This window comes from Bacillus rossius, chromosome 3, assembly GCF_032445375.1.
Source record: "Bacillus rossius redtenbacheri isolate Brsri chromosome 3, Brsri_v3, whole genome shotgun sequence".
NCBI classification, from domain to species: Eukaryota; Metazoa; Arthropoda; class Insecta; order Phasmatodea; family Bacillidae; genus Bacillus; species Bacillus rossius.
In genome coordinates this window covers 15,501,438-15,524,121 of record NC_086332.1, presented here as the reverse complement: position 1 = coordinate 15,524,121, position 22,684 = coordinate 15,501,438, and the positions used below count along the sequence as shown (strand labels likewise).

The following is a 22,684-nucleotide window of genomic DNA, read 5'->3' as shown; positions in this document are numbered from 1 at the left end:
TGGAGCATTTGGAGCCATTTGGAGCTGTTGGAACCATTTGGAGCATTTGGAGCTGTCTTAAGCATTTGGAGGCTGTTGGAGCCTTTTGGAGCATTCGAGCCATTTGGAGCCATTTGGAGCTGTTGGAGCATTTGGAGGCTGTTGTAGCATTTGGAGCCTTTTGGAGCATTTGGAGCCATTTGGAGCTAAAGACATTTTTATTTTTCTTGAGGATATCAGGTAGAACATAATCAATCAGCTTACTTATGAAGTAACAACGTACGGAAATTTAATTATAACTTGTGACTGAACTGTTTATATGGTAAATCGTATCCATTTCGAGGACCTAAAGAAGAAATTCTCTCAAGAAATCGGCTGTTACAATTTACAGTCCTGACGATGAGAAGCAAACTGTTAAACACGGTGCCCAGAAACTCTGTCAAGAAGAGGAGGACTATGTTAGTAACGGTTCTGGTTGGTCTCTGTCTAGTATAAACCGATTGGAGCTAAGAATTAGTCATTTCACTTCTATGCAGGGCTAACTGATTATAAGATTGCTGGCTTTCGCAAGTGATCCTGTAGTAGAATAGAAATTATGTAATAAATATTATGTTTGTAAAAGAACTTGCGGTGTTTTTATTTTCTCAAACCTGGCACTTTTCTGATATTTAAATTAAATTTATTTTTAGCTTCGTTCAGAGATTGAACCAAGGACTGGAATCGATCGAATCAATATGTTAATTAATGAGTGAATTATTTAATGAAATTTAATTTTTTTTCTTCATTAAAAATAGGATAATAAATACAAATATCCAATATGACGGTCGTACTGGCTTATAGGATGATGGTTGATTTGGAAACTATGCTTCTTTTAGGATTATGAACATGATTTATTAAAATTATTATTTTTTACATAAAATTAAATGTTTTGCATCGTCTAGGGATCGAACCAAACACCTTAGTCGATCTAATCAATCGGTATATTTATTGCCAATTTATTTGGTGAATTTGGGATTTTTTTTCGAATTTCTAGCTAAATAATTACACAGTTTCAAGATGGCGTCCAAATGACGAGATGGCGGGTGTCTGTAATATTAAATTATTAGTGCACTCTAGCGGGTAATAATTAAACTAACATGGCGTCAGCGCACTCTAGCAGTCGATAACAAGATGGTGGCTTCCAGGAGATGAAGACAAGATGACGGACATGACGTCATACTAGGTGACGGTATATACTTTGACATAAGTGGTGGGGGTCAGTCGGCCAGCACCCACCATGGGGGGGAAGGATCGGTCGCCATTTTTATTTTTTTGCCCTCGCCGGGTTCGAACCGAGGACTCCGAGCTCCGTGTCGTAAATGATTGTTTTTTGATTATTTTTTATTAAAATTTTAATTATAAATTTTAAATTTTAATTTAAAGAGGGTAAAGTAAATTAATGTTTGTGATAGATACACTAAAAACCACACATGGGAGGCCCTGAGAGGCCCTTGTGCGACTCGTACGGAAAATTTCCCTCCAATTATATTTTTAATTGATAGTATACACATGTAGGAAGGTTTCTATATACAATCTATCTCATATTCTATTGAATTAATATAATCATGTTGATGTAAATTTCCGTTATTGCGTGAAATGACTTAGGCCGTTGTTGTTCCAAGTGCGCTGCAGTATGACTCACCCGGGCCGCCGGATAGAGCCAGCGGATAGAGCTAACTTCAGTGCAGTGTGTAGATGCATGTCACAATCTAACCGCACGAGCAGTCTGCCCATACTATCATACTAACAACGACCACTTTGTACATACTAAACCAATGGAAGCTGCTGCCTGTCGGGCCTTTGCCAGTATCTGCGCGCGCAGCTGGACTGGTGCTTCTATCTAGGAGGGATAAAAGGAACTACGAACTGAGCTTGCGGGAGTTGCCGTTAGCCTGGAAGCGGCCTCGCCTGCAGCTTCAAGTTGTGCAAAAACAGTATAAGATACCACGTGTGAAATATAAAGGTTAAAACATTATACGTATGTTTTAATGTTAACTAATGAGTATCGAGTACGTATCTTAAAATATGTTTAAAACGGTTTGTTTTGTTAAAGTGAATAGTGGAGGTCTATAAATAAACCGTAAACTTTTCTTTCAACACACGAGCTGCGATAGGCATGCGTAGTGTGGCGGGCTATACCGCGGGCTGGAAGCTGCTGTGAAGAAAGCTTCCACGCCAGAATAATGGCGAGTAGTGAGGTTTCTCAACCTGGATTTTCAGGTTATGCTTTTTTGTTGGACTCAGAGGAATCGTGCGTCAATAATTGTAAAAGTATTATAGAAAAACTAATAAACAGTCCATTTAGTGCTTTAACTTTTGAACAAAAAAATGAAATAATCCTCAGTCGCAGACCTATAACTCCGTTAGCTCTGGAGACAAAAGTAAAAGCATTTACTAGGCATTTTCTTCCACGCACTTACGAACATATAGCCTGGTTATGTGGCTGCAAGAAACTGATGAAACTTTTTTGTTGGCCTTGCTTACTCTTTTCAAAAGAAAATTCAGTGTGGAGTACTTCCGGTTTTTGCGATTTAAATAATCTTCAGAAAGCAGAAAAACGGCACAAATTATCCCACAGCCACATTATGTGTTTGAAAGAACTCAAAAAGTTCGGTAAAACACGTATAGAATTCGCGGTAAGCAGTCAGTATCGGCTAAGCATTGAGATGCATAATGAGAAAGTGCGGAAAAACATACGGATCGTGAGCCATCTGACAAGAGCAACTTGTTTTTTGGCTAAACAAGAACTGGCTTATAGCGGTCACGATGAGTCTACTTTGTCACTTAACAAGGGTAATTATATATAATTTCTTAATGAATTGGCTGAATATGACAATGAACTCAAAGCTCACCTTGAGAACTCAACAGTTTTCACAGGTTTATCGAGTGACATCCAGAATTATATTCTGTTTTCTCTGTCTGACTTACTGATACGTTAAGTAAAAAAAGAAATATCGGAGTCACCTTTTGTGGCACTGATTTTGGATGAGACAACCGACATAGCAGTCAAATCATAATTATACTCAGTATTACGCTATGTTACAAGAAATGGGGATGTTGAGGAAAGATTTTGACGTGACAACGTCTAATAAATCGATTAACGCCGGCTTCACACACGAAAAAGTGTCCCGTAACGTACATTGTCCCACTACGATGTGTCCCGTTACGCTAATTGTATGCTTGCGCCGCATCTATCTCTCTTCCACTCGATTGGAACAACCATCGATTTGACTTTTCAATCATGTTTTCGTCGTTTGAATTATTAATATTATGTAATTTAACGATCGTCCACCGATTTTCAGCACAATCGGTACGGTTATTTAAAAGTAATGTTGAATTTTCAAATAATTTTTGTACGAACAATGGTGTTTTACAGTTACACATAATAATTCAAATTACACCCGGGGTCTTTTGCACAATGTTTTTTAAAAAAATATTGTAACAAATTATAAATAAGTTTGGTGTATTTGGGATGCGTATTTGTTATAAAACCGTATTATAAAAACGAAATAATATTATTCCCCTACGGTGCTTTAATCTACGGTTACGGACGCGAACCGAACGAATCGCGCTATTTACCCGCTTCCGCGGCAACCAGGCACTCGTTAATACACATTTTCCTTTGTTTATCGCGATGGGCGTTATTATTAATGAATTATAAATAAAATTTCGTGCCCGGGGCCACAATTGCATATCATGTTGAGCTCTGGAAGACATAAAAACGTAAAATATTCTGGACGAATTTTAATCTCGGCCCCAGCGCACCACGAGCCTCTGGGTTGGAGATTAAAGCCGAAATTCTTTCTTAAACTTACTAATACTTATTTTATTATCTGCAAGGGCATTTTTATTAAATTATATGTTTAATTTCACGACAAACAAACTTCGTCGTTAAATGTGTAATTGCGAAAAAGCGTAAAACATTCTCGACGATCTTGAACTTAAATAGCAAACATGTATAAAAGTTATAGTTAAAATAATCTGTTCGTTAAAGTAATAAACATATTTGAATTAATGAGTGCAAAAAAATAATTTTATCAATTAAATTGTAGATTTCATTTGACTCCTTTGTATCCATACAAAATAGTGATAATTCAATAAAAATGATTCAATTTTATTCATAAAAGTATGCAATCATTTCATCAATGTTTTGTTATGACGTTTTCACGTAAAACTATCGTCCATAAACCGACTTTACAGACAACAAATTTTTGATTCTGTTGAGTTATTCCGATAGCTCTCTGGCCTTTATCGTTGAGCCACAAATTTTTTTAAAGTTCGTGGATGTCCGTGATGATAGAACAGCTAATGGACTTAACCAAAATGCCAAACAAATTTTAGAAGACTTTAAATGTGTCGATAAATTAATAGCTGCAGTGATGGCTGGAGAGCATGGTGGACTGCAAACAAAACTTAGACCAGTCTGTGATCAAGATATTTTTGTTCACTATTACGCCTACAAGTTAAATCTTGTTCTTTCACAGTATGTAAGTTACATCAAACAGTGCAAGGTATTTTTCATCTCTCTAACAGCGTTTGGCAGTTTTTTTTTTGGAAAATCAACGAAGAGGATGCAGGCTCTAGATGCAGAGGTGAAAAAGAGGTTTCCCGCGCTTGCTCCAACTCGCTGGAATTACAATAGTAAGCTTTTAGAAACTGTGTACGAACACAAGGAAAATATAGCAGATCTTCTAAGAGCTATGATAGAAAATGCTAACAAGTGGGATTCCGAAACATTATGTTCTGCCCGTGGTCTTTCATCACATTTGAAAGATTTCGATTTTAATTTCTTTCTTGTCATATGTTCGTACATTTTCCCGCATTCTGATTCAATTTTCCAAATACTTCAAGCTAAAATCAGTGACATAAATTTCTGTGTGAAGAAGATTCAAACTTTAAAACCTTTCTAAACGATTTAAGAAATGATTTTGACCGAGTGTGGGGAAATGTTTGCTCAGAGTGTGAAAATACTCTAACAACAGCAAAACGCGCTCGTATAGATTTTTCCTCAGGTGAGGATAAAAAAGTTATTTACAGAAGATTTTTTTTTTCAAATTGTGGATGCCATTATTGTGCATGTAAATCAAAGATTTTCAGAAGTACCCAAGCTAAAATTCGTAAGCTTGTTGTATAGCAAACTTTTCCTACAGCGTGCACAAAACTTCCCAGAAGAAGCGTTTGTATCTCTGAAGAAAAACTACGGGAAATTCTTTGATTTACCAAGCTTAAGAAGTGAGTTGTACGTTTTATTCACGGACGGTGACATGCACAAATGTACTGTGTCAGATTTCCAATTGTATTTGGTAGCATCCGAACTAAGTGACGTATTTCCAGAAACACTAAAACTTTCAAAGCTTATCTTGACAATGCCAGCTACAAGTGCTTCAGCTGAGAGATCATTCTCAGCTTTGAAGCGAATTAAAGACTTCTTGCGGAACAGCCAGCGTCAGGAAAGATTGTCTGCCCTTGCACTACTCAGCATTGAAAAACACTGCTGCAGAAACTACGTCGTGGATCATCTTTCAATGATGATGTGATCGATATCTTCGCAACTAAAAACCGCAGAATTAAGCTGAAATATAAAATTTAAGGTAAGAAGTACATTTTTTATGAGGTTCTTCTCTTTATTTTAAGTACTTACATTGCCATGTGTTGTATGTTTAAATATTTTGTACCAGATATCGACGATACTACACTCCCACTTAGTACATAAATAATGTAGAGTAGGTATTTTATTGTCAGAATAATGTAAGTCAAACATTATTATTTTTCAAAAATAATTTATAAAAAAAGAAGTATTTTCTTCTACCTTTGAAATAGTCAATGTTCAGTTAAGAAAACTACTTAAATAGCAACCTTTTGTACCTTGAAATCCATATTTTCCCGGGGGAGCCCCCCCCCCCCCCCGGGGTCATGTTTTGGGGTGAACGGAGTTGTTGCTTCCCCTCATGTAAACCTCACGCCTCGCCACCGGTGGGCACCACACAAGTACACGCGATAAGCACAACACCTGAGGAACGCAAAACTTTCAGAAACTCCCAGAGGCAAAACCAGCATACAGACTTCGACCAACACGAGAAACCATTTCCCTAAGCCAGATCTAATATATCTGTTTTAAGATTCCCCCGTATTTGGTTCATGATACTATACTTATTCACTTCTCATGTCAAGTGAAGACAGCGCAAAGATATTTTATAAGTTCAAGATACATAAGCAAACACTAAATCGCCACTAAGTAAAAAATGAAGTAATTGCAGTTTTCGCATTGATAACCTGGCTATTTTGAGTAGGATAGTATAAAAAGTCAAATAATACCGTTCTTCTTATCTCAGTAGGCACGAAACCATTTGTGCCAAGTCGGTGTTCATATCCAGTCGCATTATGGACGGGTAGCAACCATTAGTTCGCCATCATATGACCCTTCCAAAAACATAGACCTAAAAATAAAAGGGAATCAAATTAAATTTTAAGTCACAATAAACTTTAAAAAAATCACAAGCATCTTTCTTGTGTGCACTTTAAGTATTTCTTGCTACCGATAGAAGCCAAAATTGGGTTATTGGACGAATAATTTTCAAACATAATGTTGTTAGTACCAAAACCATAAATTTATATCACGCGTTAAGTATTTACTCTAGATAATACTTGGATAAATTTATTAAAAGACACACGTAACGATACGTGAGAGCAAAATGAGGGGGGGGGGGGGGGGGAATATCGTTTTGAGAGTATTGAAAAAATACTGTTTAGGCAAAGAAAAACTTTTAGCTACAGAATATGTTCAACAACAATACTAAATTTGTTCCTCCAATAATTTAAAAAGGTTAAATATGAATAATATTTGGACAGGCACGTTACATAATGTCTGTTTCGTTGCGTGCGGCAATGACGTCAGTCCGTGCTGGAATGGAAGGTGCTTGTACAAGCATACGAGGCCTTACCCGGAGGAGGGGAGAAGGGGTGACGTAACCCGGCCAGCGACTCTGGACGAGGGGACACCTCCCCCTCCCTGCCCCGCTGATCCTTGCCGCGCGAGGCCCCGCCAAGGACAGCAAGGATGCGCGTATATAAGGAGGCGGCGGCCGGCAACCCCCATCACCGCTCCGACCATGGCTCTCCTCGCCGCCTCCCTGACAGCCCTGCTGGCGCTGGTGGCGGGCGCCGCCGCCTCCATAGCAGCCCACGACGTGGCCCCTCGTGAGTATGCTTCAAGCGCGCCGCACAGCCAGTAGCGCTGCACGCTGCTCTTACCAGAACTGTGCGCCGCCCGCAATACCACATTCCATCGCCCGAACTGAGGCCTCGCGGTGTCCCGTTTGTTAACTCTTAACCCCGTAACTAATGTAATCGTAACATGCAGTTAGGAATTGTTAGGGGAACCCATGCTGTGATGTAGTTGAAGTCACTCTTTAACCTCAACCATCGCCATTTTGTTCCGCCCAAAACATCGCGGAAATGGTGCTTGACGTCTGATTATGGTTAGTAAGTATGAATTAGAATCACCGTCGTTAAAAAACAGTCACTGGAATAATCAAAAGTAATTTGAAAACTGTTTCCACTTGCAAAAACTACACTTCATCCAATTTTTTTGGGCGTCTAACCAATATGGCGAAACAATTAGCAGAAGAAGGAAAAAAAAAGGTCTCACACTCTTACAATTTAACCATGCCACTAAATAATACTACACGTAAATAATTGTGAAATTTTTTAATAGGTAATGCAACGAATGCATTGTCAGAGGGTAGATTTAATTCAGTGGCATTTAATCGCTTGTTATTTTCTTTAGTTTGCTTTGACGCATACAGTATCACGGTATCTGTGAAACCTATTCTCTTCGGATTCCAACCAGGAATTCAAGTAATGCGTTTGATTTTGAAAGATACACGTGTATGTTCTAAACATTTCAATAACACCTCGACCGTTTTTGCACTTACATGAACTAAAAATTATATTGGCCATACCTGTCTACCTACCAAATTTTAAGAAATCCAATGAACAGTTCGAAAACTACCTTTGGGCAAAGTCACATACAGAAATACAAATTCCACTCGATCTAGTTGTAATGGAATCCTCACTAAGCTTGGTCGAATGCACACAATTTTCGAAATCACTAATTATTTATTTTCTGCTCACTACAAAATTTGATCAATCAGCTGTTTGAAGTCTTATCAAATACTTATAAACCACTGTTTTACACTCTCAGTAAGGCTAAAAACTTATTTTAGTTTCACTCAAATTATTCCTATTAAATTTTTACCTTCAAAACCTGATTTTAAGTTTAAAGAAACGCGAATTCTTTAAAACGTATAATTTTCTGTCAATGCTGTAAGCATTTGCGTTTGAATTGTCACTCAACACCTCATTCTTGGACAAGCGGAAAACGGTGGCGTTTCTTACGCATGACAAGTAGAGTCTTGTAAATTTTTTTTATTTAGTTTGACTGTAGTTTTTTTTAAAAAAGAACGTGGACCTCCAATAACTCAAAAAGTATTTAAATATTTTAAAATGAGCAGTTGCAGACGGAAGCTGAAAATTTGAAAATGCAGTAGAATTTGTCAACACACAAATATGTAGACTGGCTGAACATATTATGGCATATAGGACTGTTGACTTATTACCTAAGCGAAGAGTACGAGGGGAAAAAATGCAAATGTAGACATAGGTGGGATGGGCTAGTTTCAGGACAGAAGTAGACATTGAGTTGCGCTAAGCTAATCCCAGGACTAATACTCAAATAGCAATATGTTTGTGAAGAGATATGTATCGCGCGAAAACATTGTCCTTGTTACATGTAGGTACCGAGCTCATTGTAGCAAATATATTTTCACACAAACCATGACGGATTGACATGAGGATTAAAATAAAAATGATTTTTTTCCTTTTATTTATAAATTATTTATAAATAATAATTATTGTAAAAAATATATATTTTATCAAGAAAATAAATTAAATAAAATATTAACTCCAGCCTAAAATATTCTTTTCTTTGTCAAGTAACAATATTAGGTGTCAGTTACTTTGTTATTAGCTAAGGTGGGGCTATTCTTACTTATAGTCTTTTGACGTGCAGTGTGTTCAGTAGGATAACATTTCTCTATTATCTTCCTTACATTACAACTAAAGAATTAAATCTTTTAAAGCAGTGTTTCTTTCTTGTAAAAACATTTGCCGCAGTTTATTGCGAAATAATGTTTGTTTACTCTTTCACTGAATGCTTTTGCAAGGTGGAGCACATTTAGAGTTGCGGTAAATGGATGTCACGATCCTTATTTAATCTTTTTGGATAGATTTGTTTTTTATCGACGAAATTACAAAAGCACATTGCAAATAGCATTTTTTTTCATAAGCATGGTTGTTAAATATGGATTACAGGGCTTACACTCTTACAGATGTGCATGGTGGAGGGCTAAAAATTAGCTTTTCTCTGACTAACTCGTTATAATTGATTTTCAAGAGAAATAATTTTTTTTTTCGTATTTCTATACAGCCATAATTTACATTTAGCCGTGTAGATAATTTATTGTGCTACCGTTGTGTTCTCCGAGTTAATGAATATCCTTGTAATGAAAGGCTTTCAAAATAACACCAGTAATAAAAAAAATATTAGCTCAATTTCTGAAGTATGCATTCTAAACTACCAAATCAATGAAGCTTATATTGACATGGTTTGTTTCTTGATAATTTGTAAGTAACCCACTGTTTTGCTTTTCCTTTTATTTAATATTTAGAACAGTATAAAATCCCAAATATGCATTCTTGACGTTATGCACTTTTCTTTTCAGGAAAAAATAACGAAGTAACCTTGAAGTGCAAATTGGGTGACAGCGATTGCATAAAAGATTTTCTGCAGAACGATCTTATTGGAAAATTCAGTCAAGGTAAGTTGCATGCACCACCGATTCAGGTTTCGTGCATCTGTTCGCTGTGATTATTAATTCCTCACTGGAAAAAACAGTGTACGAATTTTAAATCGTGAAAATTCCTCCAAAAAAATAATAACCCAGGCACGTGTACTCCGAGAGTTCTGCTCCATACATTAAGGCTTGTTTGCTCTTAACTTGCCAAACATTTACGATGGAGGTGTTCTGAGTATTTATTGTTTGAACATAGAATAATTAATATTGTAACCTGAAAGGGGTGATAGTAAATATATAAACGAATGACTTAAGTGTGTTAAACACACAAACGGGTAGAGATTTGTTTGAACTGTTGTCAATACATTTTATCGGGGGATGTTTCGGTCTGTGTCTCTGCCTGCATCATGAATTTTCAACAGACTCGTTTAACATTATTTTTATGTAGTTATAAATAATCCAGACATATAGATGCAATTCATTTTACAAAATAACTAAAAAATAAATTTATGATTCATTTCAGACACTACCCATATACATTTAATACACAATAAAATATGTTTTTTTAAAGTGTTCAACATAAACATTATATATTACGACTGCCATTTTAAAACCACTATCAGAAAACAGAATGAAGGAAAACTACATGCATATACATAATCACAAAAATTTAATGAAACAGTGTAGTGAAAATTTAAAATTTTTTTTTATTATGTATTATTATCCGGGTTCCCGCCCACTCGGACCAAAGTCAAGTAATGTGAAGCTCTAGCGCGTGTTTGAAAACTCCACGGCGCACTGTCAGACTGGCCCCTGAATCTGTATGCAAAGAGGCGGTGAGTCGTGCTCGCCGTGTTGCGTCGTCAGAATCTGAAGGGGTCCGCGTGAATAGGGTAATTTAGTTTCGCGCGGTTAAAGCAAGAAGGCCTCGCGACCTTCAGGACTCCAAACCACTTGCAAAGACTCGGTGATCACGAGTTTGAGTCGCGCCGGACTGCTTGGATCGAACCCGCTACCAGGGCCGTCAAGGACCCTGATAACGAGACGTATTTGTAGCGACGTAAACAGTTGTAACACTGTCCAATGTTCGCAGCCAATAAAAAGTACGCAGAAAATGATATTTCTTACTTTCAGGGCCCAAATTATGATTTCTCCTATCATACCAGGTCGCAATGTTCGCAGACTTTTGAAGTTCAAAAATGAAATGGTATAATACTGCTTCTACAGAGATACATTTTCTGTGTTACATAAATTGTAGTAACGTTTAAAACCAAAATATCTTAATTTTTTTACTTAGTAATAATGTACCATGTGTTATTTTTACTCACGCAATTATTAACATAAAGATGAAATGTGTGTTAGAGGATGATCCGCTGTCAGGAAATTTACATTACTTCGATTAAAACCCGTAACGCAGTCAATCGGGACGTATTCTGCGATCATTTCGCCTTAATCAGTGAAGATAGTGTGTGACATTTGGATGGATTAATGAAATCTTAGTTTGCTCCATATAAGATGATCAATATATTAGAGATATTGATATACATATGATAAGTTTTGATCCAACTAGTTATATTTCAAAATTGAGGTAGCTTCATAGAGCAACCTTTTTCCAAAGGTCGGGATCACTGGTCACTAAGAATGCCCTGCCCGAATGTTACTTTCATTAATTTTTCATAGATATCTAAAAATATTTTTGAAACTAGCGGGACCCACGACTTCATTCGCGTGGACAGAATAATTCTCACACAAAAGATGGAGAGCTACTTTAAACTCTAACACTGAATGACATCCAAACACACAGCATAGAGATTTGAAAGTTTGAGGAAATATTCCTCGAGTACTCTAGGGGTGCACTAAGGAAAATGTTTTTGAAATAACTTTCCTAAATGGGTGAATAGGGTTGGTAAAATTTGTACCACGCGAAATACCACTCACTTTCTAGTACATCCCGTATTCTCTAGAACTATAATACATACTGACTTGAAATTTGGCAAGTACGTTCTTTTGGATACATAAACAGCAGCTAACAAAGGATTTTATAATTATCATCTCCCAAGGGGGGGTGGAGGTGTGTTGCGGAGGTAATAAAAAAAATTTCCCTTATTCAATCTTTTTTTTGTATATTTAGCTACGACTATTGCATTGATGATGCCTTCTGCGTGTCCTGAAGAGTCTTTTACATTTTAAATTTTTTATTCACTTTCAGATATTAATCAGCTACCAAAGTGGATTGTGGAGGCGTTAAAGATCAAAATTTCCCGTCTTTCAAGTGTACGTCTTACAGACGTGACTTGATGCATAAAGCCCGGGCAGCCCCGGGTACTTCAGCTAGTATGTAATGATTTAAAAACAGACACAGAGAGGCCCTTTTTACGTGACTGATTTGCACTGATGTGTGGACCGACATCCCTCGCGGCGACGAGGCGGGCAGGTGAGGTGGTGATCGCGCGCTCTCTGGCTCCAGGGTTCCCGGACTACGGCGTCAAGTCCCTCGACCCTCTGGAGTATGGAGAGATCTCCTTCAAGTACGAGGTGGGCGCCGGCACCAACATGATCGTCACACACAAGGCACCCATCCTGTACGGGATGGGCCAGACCAAGGTCATCGACGTGACGTGAGTGTGCCTGCGGGGCCGTCTTGTTTTCGCCACTCCGCAGTTTTCCTTTCAAGTGCTGGCATGCGAGTCTCTCTCATTACATTTCACGAGCTACAGGTAGCTCGGGACTCAAGTGCGTACCCTCACTTAAACTATTAAAACTAAAAAAAAAAATCACCTTAAACACTGAAACATGTCTTGGCTTCATGATTTCTTCCCCTGCAGTAGCTTCAGCATTAAACTGGGTTTGTCTTCAGAAATAGTAAAATACGAGGGCTGTTTTTTTTCAACCTCCGAAAGGCTATATAAAAAAAGGAAATTTACGTAACATATTAATTCTACCACCAAATTAAAGTAGGGTCGTACTTATTTTAATACATACAAGCCAAAACTATCGAGGCATTTGTCATATCATAACACAAGCTTATCTATGCATGTTTCGAAGAAGTTAGCCGCCAGTGAATAGAGATAACAGGACAAGTGCCTTGATCTCCCGCTCCCTCACGACACCGCTGTAAGGCGGGTGGACTAATTATGCGGAGTATTGTGCCTCACTATTTATATTCTTGCGATAATTCTTGACGCGGGAGCCGGTGCGCCGCACGATTAGTCCACCCGCCTCACAGTGGTGTCGTGAGGGAGCGGGAGATCAAGGCACTTGTCCTGTTATCTCTATTCACTGGCGGCTAACTTCTTCGAAACATGCATAGATAAGCTTGTGTTACGATATGACAAATGCCTCGATAGTTTTGGCTTTTATGTATTAAAATAAGTAAGACTCTACTGTACTTTTGGTGCTAGAATTACTATGTTACATAAATTTCCTTTTTTTATATAGCCTTTCGGAGGTTGAAAAAAAAAACAGCCCTCGTACGTTCTTGATAAAGCCACGGCATTGTATTTTATTATGTAGCTAGAAACGAGTTTGTAAATACATATGCATGCAACTGTATCACAAGGCTTTGTCGATCTCAACACGAACAGACCCTGAGGTGGCAGACTAAGGCGAGACTTTGTTTGTTGTGATCATTTAGACCCAGCCCCACTTTGAAATTCCCGATAGTTTATTTTATGGAGGTCGAGTTAGCCAGAGTTTCAAATGATGTGTGTGTTATGGCGAGTAAGTGTAAGAGCTGAGTTTTTTCTGCAGTTCGACTCTGAGCGGCTCCAAGTACTCCATGCAAGCACACGTCCTCACCCCTAAGTACCTCTACGAGGGATCGTACACCTGCGTCGGCGAGTGGATGCAGTTGCCTTTCAGCTGGAAGGGCAAGTTCAACATCTCCCTGGGTGAGTCTGGCGCGTAGATCCCGGCCGTGTTCTGAACGCGAGTGTTCAAGTCCCGAACAGCACCGGTGCGCGCCGCGTGCTTCCAGCTTCGCACCGACTGATGCTTGCGCTCGCAAGTGCTGCGCTTCCAATTAGAAACATACCATTATTCAGTACTAGCGTAACATGTGACCTCGGCAACGAGTTGACTCATGTGTTCTCACTTTGCATATACATGTATAATACGAAATTTGGACACGAAATCGAACGTACAATTATTTAAAATAAGGTGGAGGGTGATAAATATTCGCAAATTGTGTTTTTCAACTACATTTTCTGACGCGAATCACACGTTGTTCTCGTACCCTCCGCTAGATTTTGCTACCAGATCAGCTACGTCAACTACTGAATTATTTGATTAGCAGACAGAAATTTTAACTATATAATGAAACAGCTCCAATAAAATTGAAAAATACTTGGAAAAAATTACCAAACCCTGACTTTGGACTGGATTTTTGACAAATAATTGTATTTAAATGCTGCCAATATTTTTACTATTCACTAAACTGTTTATACTATAAAGTTTACCTTTGGCTTTGTGAACTTTATTCGCGCTATCCTCCACAGATGGCAGCATCGTGGTTGTTACACATTTCCGTTCCTTGGATTCCGTCACATTTACGATATTACTCCCACAAATGCAATATACTGAGAGCTAAGACATTACATACCAATAATTCATGAACACTGGGTATAAATGAAATGTATAACTGTCAGGTACACACCGAGGTAAGTAAGTTTTCAGCACATCAGGAAAGGTAGTAATGTTAAATGAGACGGAGGTTAGCATTTTTTTACAGCAACATGTCTATGTTTAAGAAAAATAACAGTTTCATTGGATAAACATAATATCATAACACGTATTCGTCCACAGCAGTGAGGTTTCAGAGAGCTGAAAACTTACACCGCGTAGTTATAGACAAGTGCGACGTTCGCTGGTTTTTCTAGCGCTGTATCGCCTCTAAGAACAAGGCTCTGTGCTGGCACGCAGTCTTCTCGTAGTGCATAGGACAACTATTAACAAATTAGTAACATTATATGGCGGGGAAATTAAGATAATGGTGCAGTATTCTTGAGTTCTTTCAAGAATGTTTACTGGGTGTTTCAAAGCCAAAAAAATTCTGAAATTACCCATTTTAGCCATTTGCATTCTTTTAAAAATACAGTTTAAAAAGGAAATTAGGTAACAGTACTACCCACCTGCCATTAGCCTGTTATTAAATGCTTTCCTAAGCTCTGTACATCGTATATGTGCCCAGCCAGGTTAAAAAGACCCTTAAAATGGGGTTTCAAAAGCCAATTTGATTTTATTTTAATTTTTTCGTCGTAACTATTAGTTAAGAGCTATTTCTGTAAATTTATCACTATAACTATTTTGCATTTGTTGTTCTATCACATATTTTTTCAACAGATGTTTCCTAAACAATTGGGTTAAAAAAAGTGCGCAAGTGACAGAACAACAAAAGCAAAAGAAGTTTAGTGTTTAATTTACCAAAAAAAATAGCGGTTAACTAATAATAATGAATTGTAAACAAAAACAACAGAATGGCGTGTGAGACATCTTCAGCAGGCCCTCGAGAGTGTTCAAGTGCAGGGAATGCCGAGTGCCGTGGAGGTGAGGCTGTTGACTCGCTGAGCCGCCACGACGACCAGGGACCTCCACCGGGACTTCCTCGGTTGCAGGCGACGTGTACGACACTTGGACGGTGAAGGCGAACCTCCTGACGAAGGGAGACGAGTCGCACCTGCACCTCGAGGAGGTCACCTTCGACCCCAAGGTCACCACCTTCAAGGCGTACGCCTCGGGCCTGTTCGGCGACATGGAGGAAGTAGGTAAGCGGCGACATGGAGGAAGTAGGTAAGCGGCGACATGGAGGAAGTAGGTAAGCGGCGACATGGAGGAAGTAGGTAAGCGGCGACATGGAGGAAGTAGGTAAGCGGCGACATGGAGGAAGTAGGTAAGCGGCGACATGGAGGAAGTAGGTAAGCGGCGACATGGAGGAAATAGGTAAGCGGCGCCCGACTGTGACTGACTGTTGCTCTTCGAGAGCGCAGTCCACTCGGTGTTTGGCGCAGGGTTGCCAGCCTCAGAATTCTTCCCTGCATCGAGACCGCTCTCGCTAGCAGTCTAGCGTAGCTGACACTTATGAGCCCACGAGCTGACGTACCCAGCACTTCCCAGGGCTTTGCAAATACTTCAAAGACGAGGCATTTATATTTTTAACGTCCCCAAAACCCGCCTAGGTAACTGATTAAGATCTGAAAGTGAATAAAGAATTTAAACTTAAAAGACGTCACCAGGAGACGCAGAAGGCAACAGTGTAATAGCCGTTGCCATGGAGACGAAGAAAGCATCACAACAATGCAACAGCATTGAAAAATATAAAAAAAAACTTTGATCTTTAACGCCCTTGCAACCCCCATCGTGAGCTGATATTTCGTAAATTTTTTTCTTAAGGGATGTCTCGTAGCAAAAGGAATACACTTGCTAAATTTCAAGACTGTGATTTCATAGTTCCTGAGAACTCATGATGAGTGTGTCATTCAGTGGTATTTAGCTTCATACAAAATTTAACACCCATTTTCACCTCTTTATGGATGGAATTTAAAAAAAAATCCCTCCTTAATGCATCCCTTAAGGTATTCAAGGAATATTTACTCCAGATTTAAAATCCCTGGGTCCACTGGTTTAGGATTTGTGTTGTCAGTCAGTCAGGCAGTTTGTGTTAGAGTTTTATTAAGTAGATAAACGTAAAAATGTAAAAACCACAAATATTTTTTTTTCATACATTTTTCTTTAAATAGCTTTAAAACTACTAACGCCAAAAGTTGTTAAGTGTTTTGATCATGTAGTTTGTATTGCATTTAATTTTAAATGTTGTTTGTTTGATTTACACAAAAAACAAGTAAATATTACTGTACCAAATAAGGAAGTCACTTTAATTAAATTTGACAATACTTTGATTTATTTCACGTACAAATATAAACACTTTCTTAATCGTCATTGCAATATTTACCTTATAATAAGCGGTATTATTTGTCATGATATTATAGGAGAAGAAAAATTGGCTGGTAAACAAAAGTCGAGAAACTTTTCAGGAAAATTATTTATTCATTTAATTCTGTATGAGTATTCTTTTCGTGATGCCTAACAAGTTTTCAACAAATAATAAAAGAACGTTAGGTATTGGAGTATTCGTTTAGGTTATAAACCAGAATAAAACCGCGTTAATAATTAGGTGAATACACGAAGAGCTGCGGAAAAGTGGGTTTTGATTGAAACTTTACATACAAAATAATAATTTAACGTTTCAGAGGTTAAATACGTAGCTACAGCTGCAAAATTTTCCCACCTACATTATTATGTTCCGTCGCTTCTCATATTGTAGAGAGAAATATTTTTAAATGTATTCGCAACGAGATGAGCTTAAACGTACTTTAAAATACAATTGTGTTGTCAACTTAGTCCAAGAACTATAATTTAACCCATATAACGTTTTCTTGTTTATAGAATTTCCCGTAACTTAGAATCGAAGAAACGAATGATTTACGTGGACAGATATTTGTTTTAAAATTTTCCATTCGAATTTTTAGTTGGAGTACAGATTTTCCTGTTCGACGTCTGTGTGGCAAGCGTCTGAGGGATAAACGCCCATGGCATGAGAGCAGCATGCTTATTGGAGCGCTTGGTCCAGGCCTGTAATCCCGGCTGGCCTCGGGAGGAACTGAGCTGTGACGAAGTGTCGGTTCAGCGCCGGACTCAGCAGGAAACCAGGAGTGCTCTGAGAGCGCACTCTGACTCCCTCATGGCGGATTGGGAAGGGGGTAGCATAAAGCTGGTTCATCTACGTGGGAAAGGGTGAAGTCAAGATCGGAGAGGGATACAGATGTTGCGCCATATTGGAAAAAAATTGTTTCTGTTTTGTGCATAAGAAAGCGTTGAGTCCACATTATGCATGCCATAAACATAAAGAGCAATATTCCATTGAGCTATTAGTCAATGGAATGAATGTATGTTCTCTGTATTCGAAGTCAACTGGTTAGCAATTTGATAGCAAAATAAATCGCAGCTGCATAAATGCCAATACATGATAACAGGCTTTTGTATTGTTGGCGTCTCCATGGAAACGGTTGCTTGCAGTTCGTGTTGGTTCTATCGAAAAGTTAATTCAAGGTTTTACGAAAATCAGTTCCCAAGTGTGGTTTAGTTCTGGCAACGTCAGGTACTTTAGCTAGTATGCCATAAATTGTTTTAATGTATTGAAAATAACTCGCTAGGAAGAATCGTGAAAATGCAATCATTCTGAACAAACAAGATGTCAAGACATCTGCAAGGAATTATAGTTAACATTCATTATAACCAAAAAAAATATTAATGCTTTTCTATGAAAATAGGAAAGGGAGTTGAGGGGTCGTTCTCACATTGACTTCCAAGTATTAACTTAGCAAAGCTTGCACACGAAACCTCCCTTATTTCTTACCCCCATGCAATTTTCGGGGCGCTGCCTGGGAACGGTGTATACCCGACTACGTCTACCACGGTGTGCCTCGCGGTGTTGCAGGCAAGTTCGCCCTGGAGATGACCAACAAGTACTGGAAGAACTTCTTCCACGTGATGTGGAGGAACGCGGAGCCGGCCGTCATCGGCAAGACGGTGGATGAGATCCAGGGCATCTTTGCGAACACGCCGATCAAGAGAATGTTTTATCTGTGATTCCTCCACCCTCCCGCCGTTCTTTTGACAAGTAACAAGCTCCCCGTTCAGACTTCTGACACTGAATCAGGATTACGTTTCAATAGAAGGAGCTTCCAGAAAACTCGTTAATGTTTCAGGGCCCGATTTCAAACACCATGAAACCACGCACAAGGGTTAGCAATAAAGTCGGTACGTACATTATTCCATTAACATTATTCCATGGTTACTGATAAGACGCAAACTCATTTTTCATAGTTATTTTGATTAATTCTGTTGGCATTTTAAAGCATTGAAACTGACGATATGGGGTTACTAATTAGTGGTATTGATTTATTTGTTGATTAGTTTATTCTCAAAAACCTGAAAAGAAAGTATTTGGTCACGCAGCACGCGCTGTGGTGGTAAACATATTTGATACTGCTTTGGTCTCGTGACTACAACGGGTAGTTATGACTGAAACACTGCACTCCACATTCTGTCCTCGGGAGTCAGAGATGTCGAGACATTGACTGCACCCGAAAATGTCATGCTTGGCGCCAGAGATACAACTGCATCAGGTATGTGGGTTTGCTAACACTTTGCGCATTCTCTGAAGAAATAACCTAATCCGTCTCTGCTAGGTTCTTGGTTGCCCAAGATATGTAGCTCGGTATGTAGCCATGAAAACAAGCAACGATACTCGTGATGTACGTTACGTTCAAAACATCATATCGCACATGCTTTCTGATCGGACGAGACAAACGATACAACTAATCTTAATAAATATAGTTCTTGCTCTTGGAAAGTTTTATGCCACAAAGATTTCCATAGTTCCAAATATATTTACAGGGTAAATACATTTACATTGTTTTAAAATATTTCGTCACTACTTTAACACGTTACGGCAAGAATATTGAAGCGTAACATAAACAGGTATACTTTGACTATTTATTGCAATGTATATATAAATTCTTACGCCGAAATCCAATCCAGAATCTCCCATTCCGAAGTTAACGACTTCAAAAATCCATGACAACGAAAATAGCATTTATAGTTTTGTAAATTTTATTAATTTAATCAATAAGCGACTCTAAAGTTTATGAGATATTTGAATGTAACAATATTACTGTTTTAAAAAGAGGCGTTTTTGGATCTATTAAATATTGATTTAAATATTATAATTTGACTACGAAATATTAATTTTATGTGAATTCTTCCAGTACTGCAATATGTGTTATATCAACTATGATTATACGTGTTTAGTCATAAATGAATTAATTCATGTGAAAAATTTTTGTTACATTGATAAAGTGCAATGTCATTCCCCGCTAGAATGCGCAACAGTTATCAATACTGATTAGGTAACACTTAAATGAACTGGGCCAGCATAAGCATCAATAAACCCTTCGGCTTAGATTGATCCATTCCTGATTGATATACATTTCCCCCTAAGTGTGCCAACGATTGCTCTTAGAAAATGTTCACCTCCATAGCATCTCCGTGATTTATATTTAACATATTTTTATTTCGTTTTACATTTTATAATGAAAACTTTTGGGTGTTGGATATTGTTCATAATACTTATAACTAGTCTATAGAAAATATTAATAATTTTGTTTGTAATTGAAACCTCGTGTGATGTATAATAACAGGGTAATATATATATTTTTGTATTTTACATAGAAAATAAATTTTTAACAAAAATATTGTATACATTCTGAATTTATTAATATAAGTATCTCAAAATGTCGGAAATACTTCGTCAGGACAGACACGCATTATAGTTTTTCCACATACGTTAGAAGTTACACAGTGGTTAAGTTGGTCACTGCATCTAAGCACACTCAATCGTTTCTTCTTGACGACTGTGAGTGTAAATAAACACTGCCTACGCGTAAAAAATGATGTAAAACTTGGAGCCAAATACAATCTTCGTACTACACAATTGAAATTAGCTTTTCCCATCAATGGTCTTGCGCTGAAGGTTTAGGCTTTTTGTCACTATAATTTTATATAAAACCTGCTCACTATTTGAGCTATAATGCTGTTTTAGGCGATTCGTTTGGATCTTTGGCTCTACACATATTCACTGTTTTGTTCCCATGATGCTTTACATACTGGTGCATTATAATATTATAATACATATTCAAATAAGCATCTATGAACAATGAAGATTACGTCTGTGGTCTTCAATTACCTTAGCCCCTCTTTTTTTGGCTACACAGGTTTCATTTTGTGTAACTGGCATAGAAATGGCTAAATATTGTTTTCTAAATGTGCAGTTTTCGGTCTTACAGTAACCGGTAGGTACAGTAATGATTTTAAACTATATAATTGTTAACATTTTGTTAAAAGTTGAACGTAAGTCCAATATGATTGTGTTAAACTCAAATACTCTACGATTTATAGTTTTCATCTGTAAGGTTAATATCCTTGCGATGTGGTAGAAGTAGTACCTTCGTATTTGATGATCTCATGACATGTCCTCGATCGTTGATGTGCAAGCGTGTAGATGAGGCATGCCATTTGATTTAAACAAATTTCTCTTTGCTTGGTTTTAATTTTTCAAAAACCTTTGCTTTTTCTTCATGTACATATATAAATACTCCTGATATGTTTTTCAGACGATCATCAACTAACAAAGCTAATATTACGCAGGGCCAAATGTGAATGCCAGTAGCATACATATATCGCAAGTTAATTTTTTACATGTATTAAAAATAATAATGATCCCATGAAATATAATCAAGGAAATGTATAATTTTTTGTTACAAACGATCTGTTTCAATAATAGTAGCTATATGATTAATAATTAATACATTTTGTATTTTGTATATAAGTATACGCATGGTATATGGCTGGCAACCCTGCACTGGGTACTGTAACCATCCTTCTGTTGCAGCTAACATCCCATATATAGGTACGTTTAACACTGTAAGATAGATAACGCTCTGAGATAGCGCCTACCTGCAGAACACCAGTGTGCGGCGGGAAATCGCGAACTAGGAGTCAGGCCGGCACTCTGCACAACACTAGAGGGGAAACCGGTCGTTGGAGGGGAAACCGGACGGTGGAGGGGAAACCGGACGGTGGAGGGACGGCCTGATATAACTAATGGGCCGTGACGTGGCGCTGTGTGGCGACTCAGCGAACTACAGACTAAGTTGTCGAAGGAACAGGTAGATGGCGCGTCGAGCTCAGGTGTAATCTGTAGGTTAGTCAAGGGAGTGGGCGGGAAACGACAATAGTCACCCCCGAAACAACCTGTGCCACTTAATGAAATGCGGACAGCAATGTCCAAATTCCCGCCCTTTGCTTAGTAGTTTATTTCTACTCTGTCCAACTCTTCTTCCGGAAGCATCCTTCTGTTTCCTGTAACCAACCTGCTTGTTATTAATGTATGAAACGTTTGCATCCCGCATGTAAGTGCCCAGAGTTTTTCCTGTGTCTATGCAGGTTTTACCTGGGCCCAACTTATCTAGTAATAGTCTAGTATAGTCAGTGAGGGGAGTTAGTCATGGCTAAAACGTTGCCATGGCTGGCCAATCCCTCCTAGCACATGATGCATGCTTCCTCTCCTGCATGATTCATAACCTGCATGCTTAGAGCGTATAGGCTTCGACCTGAGACGCACTTAGAGTCTATCCCTAACCCAGACTCCTCCCAAATACACTTACTTTTTAGCTAGGTTAGGATAAAAACGCGTGGAGGTGGCTCTTCTTCGTGGCCACACCTTAGAATTACCAGGAGGTTGAGAATAGTTCTTAACTTGGCTCACAGGTGGCGCACGGGTCTGGCGCAACGGGTTGCAGGCATACATTCTGGCCGAGGCGACACGATTAGCGGCCAACCCTCTTAACAGGATGGCAAAGTAACTACAGAAAAAAAAGAGGAAACCAAATAAATGTCATTAGTTATCAAATGTTAAAATAATATTTTGTTTAAATAAAATATAGCATGGTGAGTCTCAAATGGAGGCACGGTACTAATCCGAGCAATTATATGGTTTCTGGTCGTGCATAGGAAGTACATACCTCTTGGACGAAATAGATATTTCAATACTAATATTATAAATGCGAAAGTAACTCTGTCTGTCTGTCTGTATGTCTGTTTGTTTGTTACCTTTTCCCGGCTGAAAAGATCGTAATGAAATTTGGCAAGGAGATAGATTGTATCCTGGGATGAACATAGGCTATCTATTGTCTAAA

The 22,684-nt window shown here is 38.3% G+C and overlaps 1 protein-coding gene across 1 annotated transcript; it reads left to right on the top strand.

Annotated features, from left to right (window-relative positions):
* Positions 1 to 7,118: 7,118 nt before the first annotated feature.
* LOC134531409 (protein takeout-like) lies at positions 7,119 to 20,186 on the top strand. Its single transcript, XM_063367111.1, has 6 exons — positions 7,119 to 7,215; positions 9,801 to 9,896; positions 12,340 to 12,490; positions 13,623 to 13,762; positions 15,485 to 15,634; positions 18,364 to 20,186. The coding sequence occupies exons 1-6, from the start codon at positions 7,128 to 7,130 to the stop codon at positions 18,513 to 18,515; spliced, it is 777 nt and encodes a 258-aa protein (XP_063223181.1). The 5' UTR covers positions 7,119 to 7,127; the 3' UTR covers positions 18,516 to 20,186.
* The last annotated feature ends 2,498 nt before the right edge of the window (positions 20,187 to 22,684 follow it).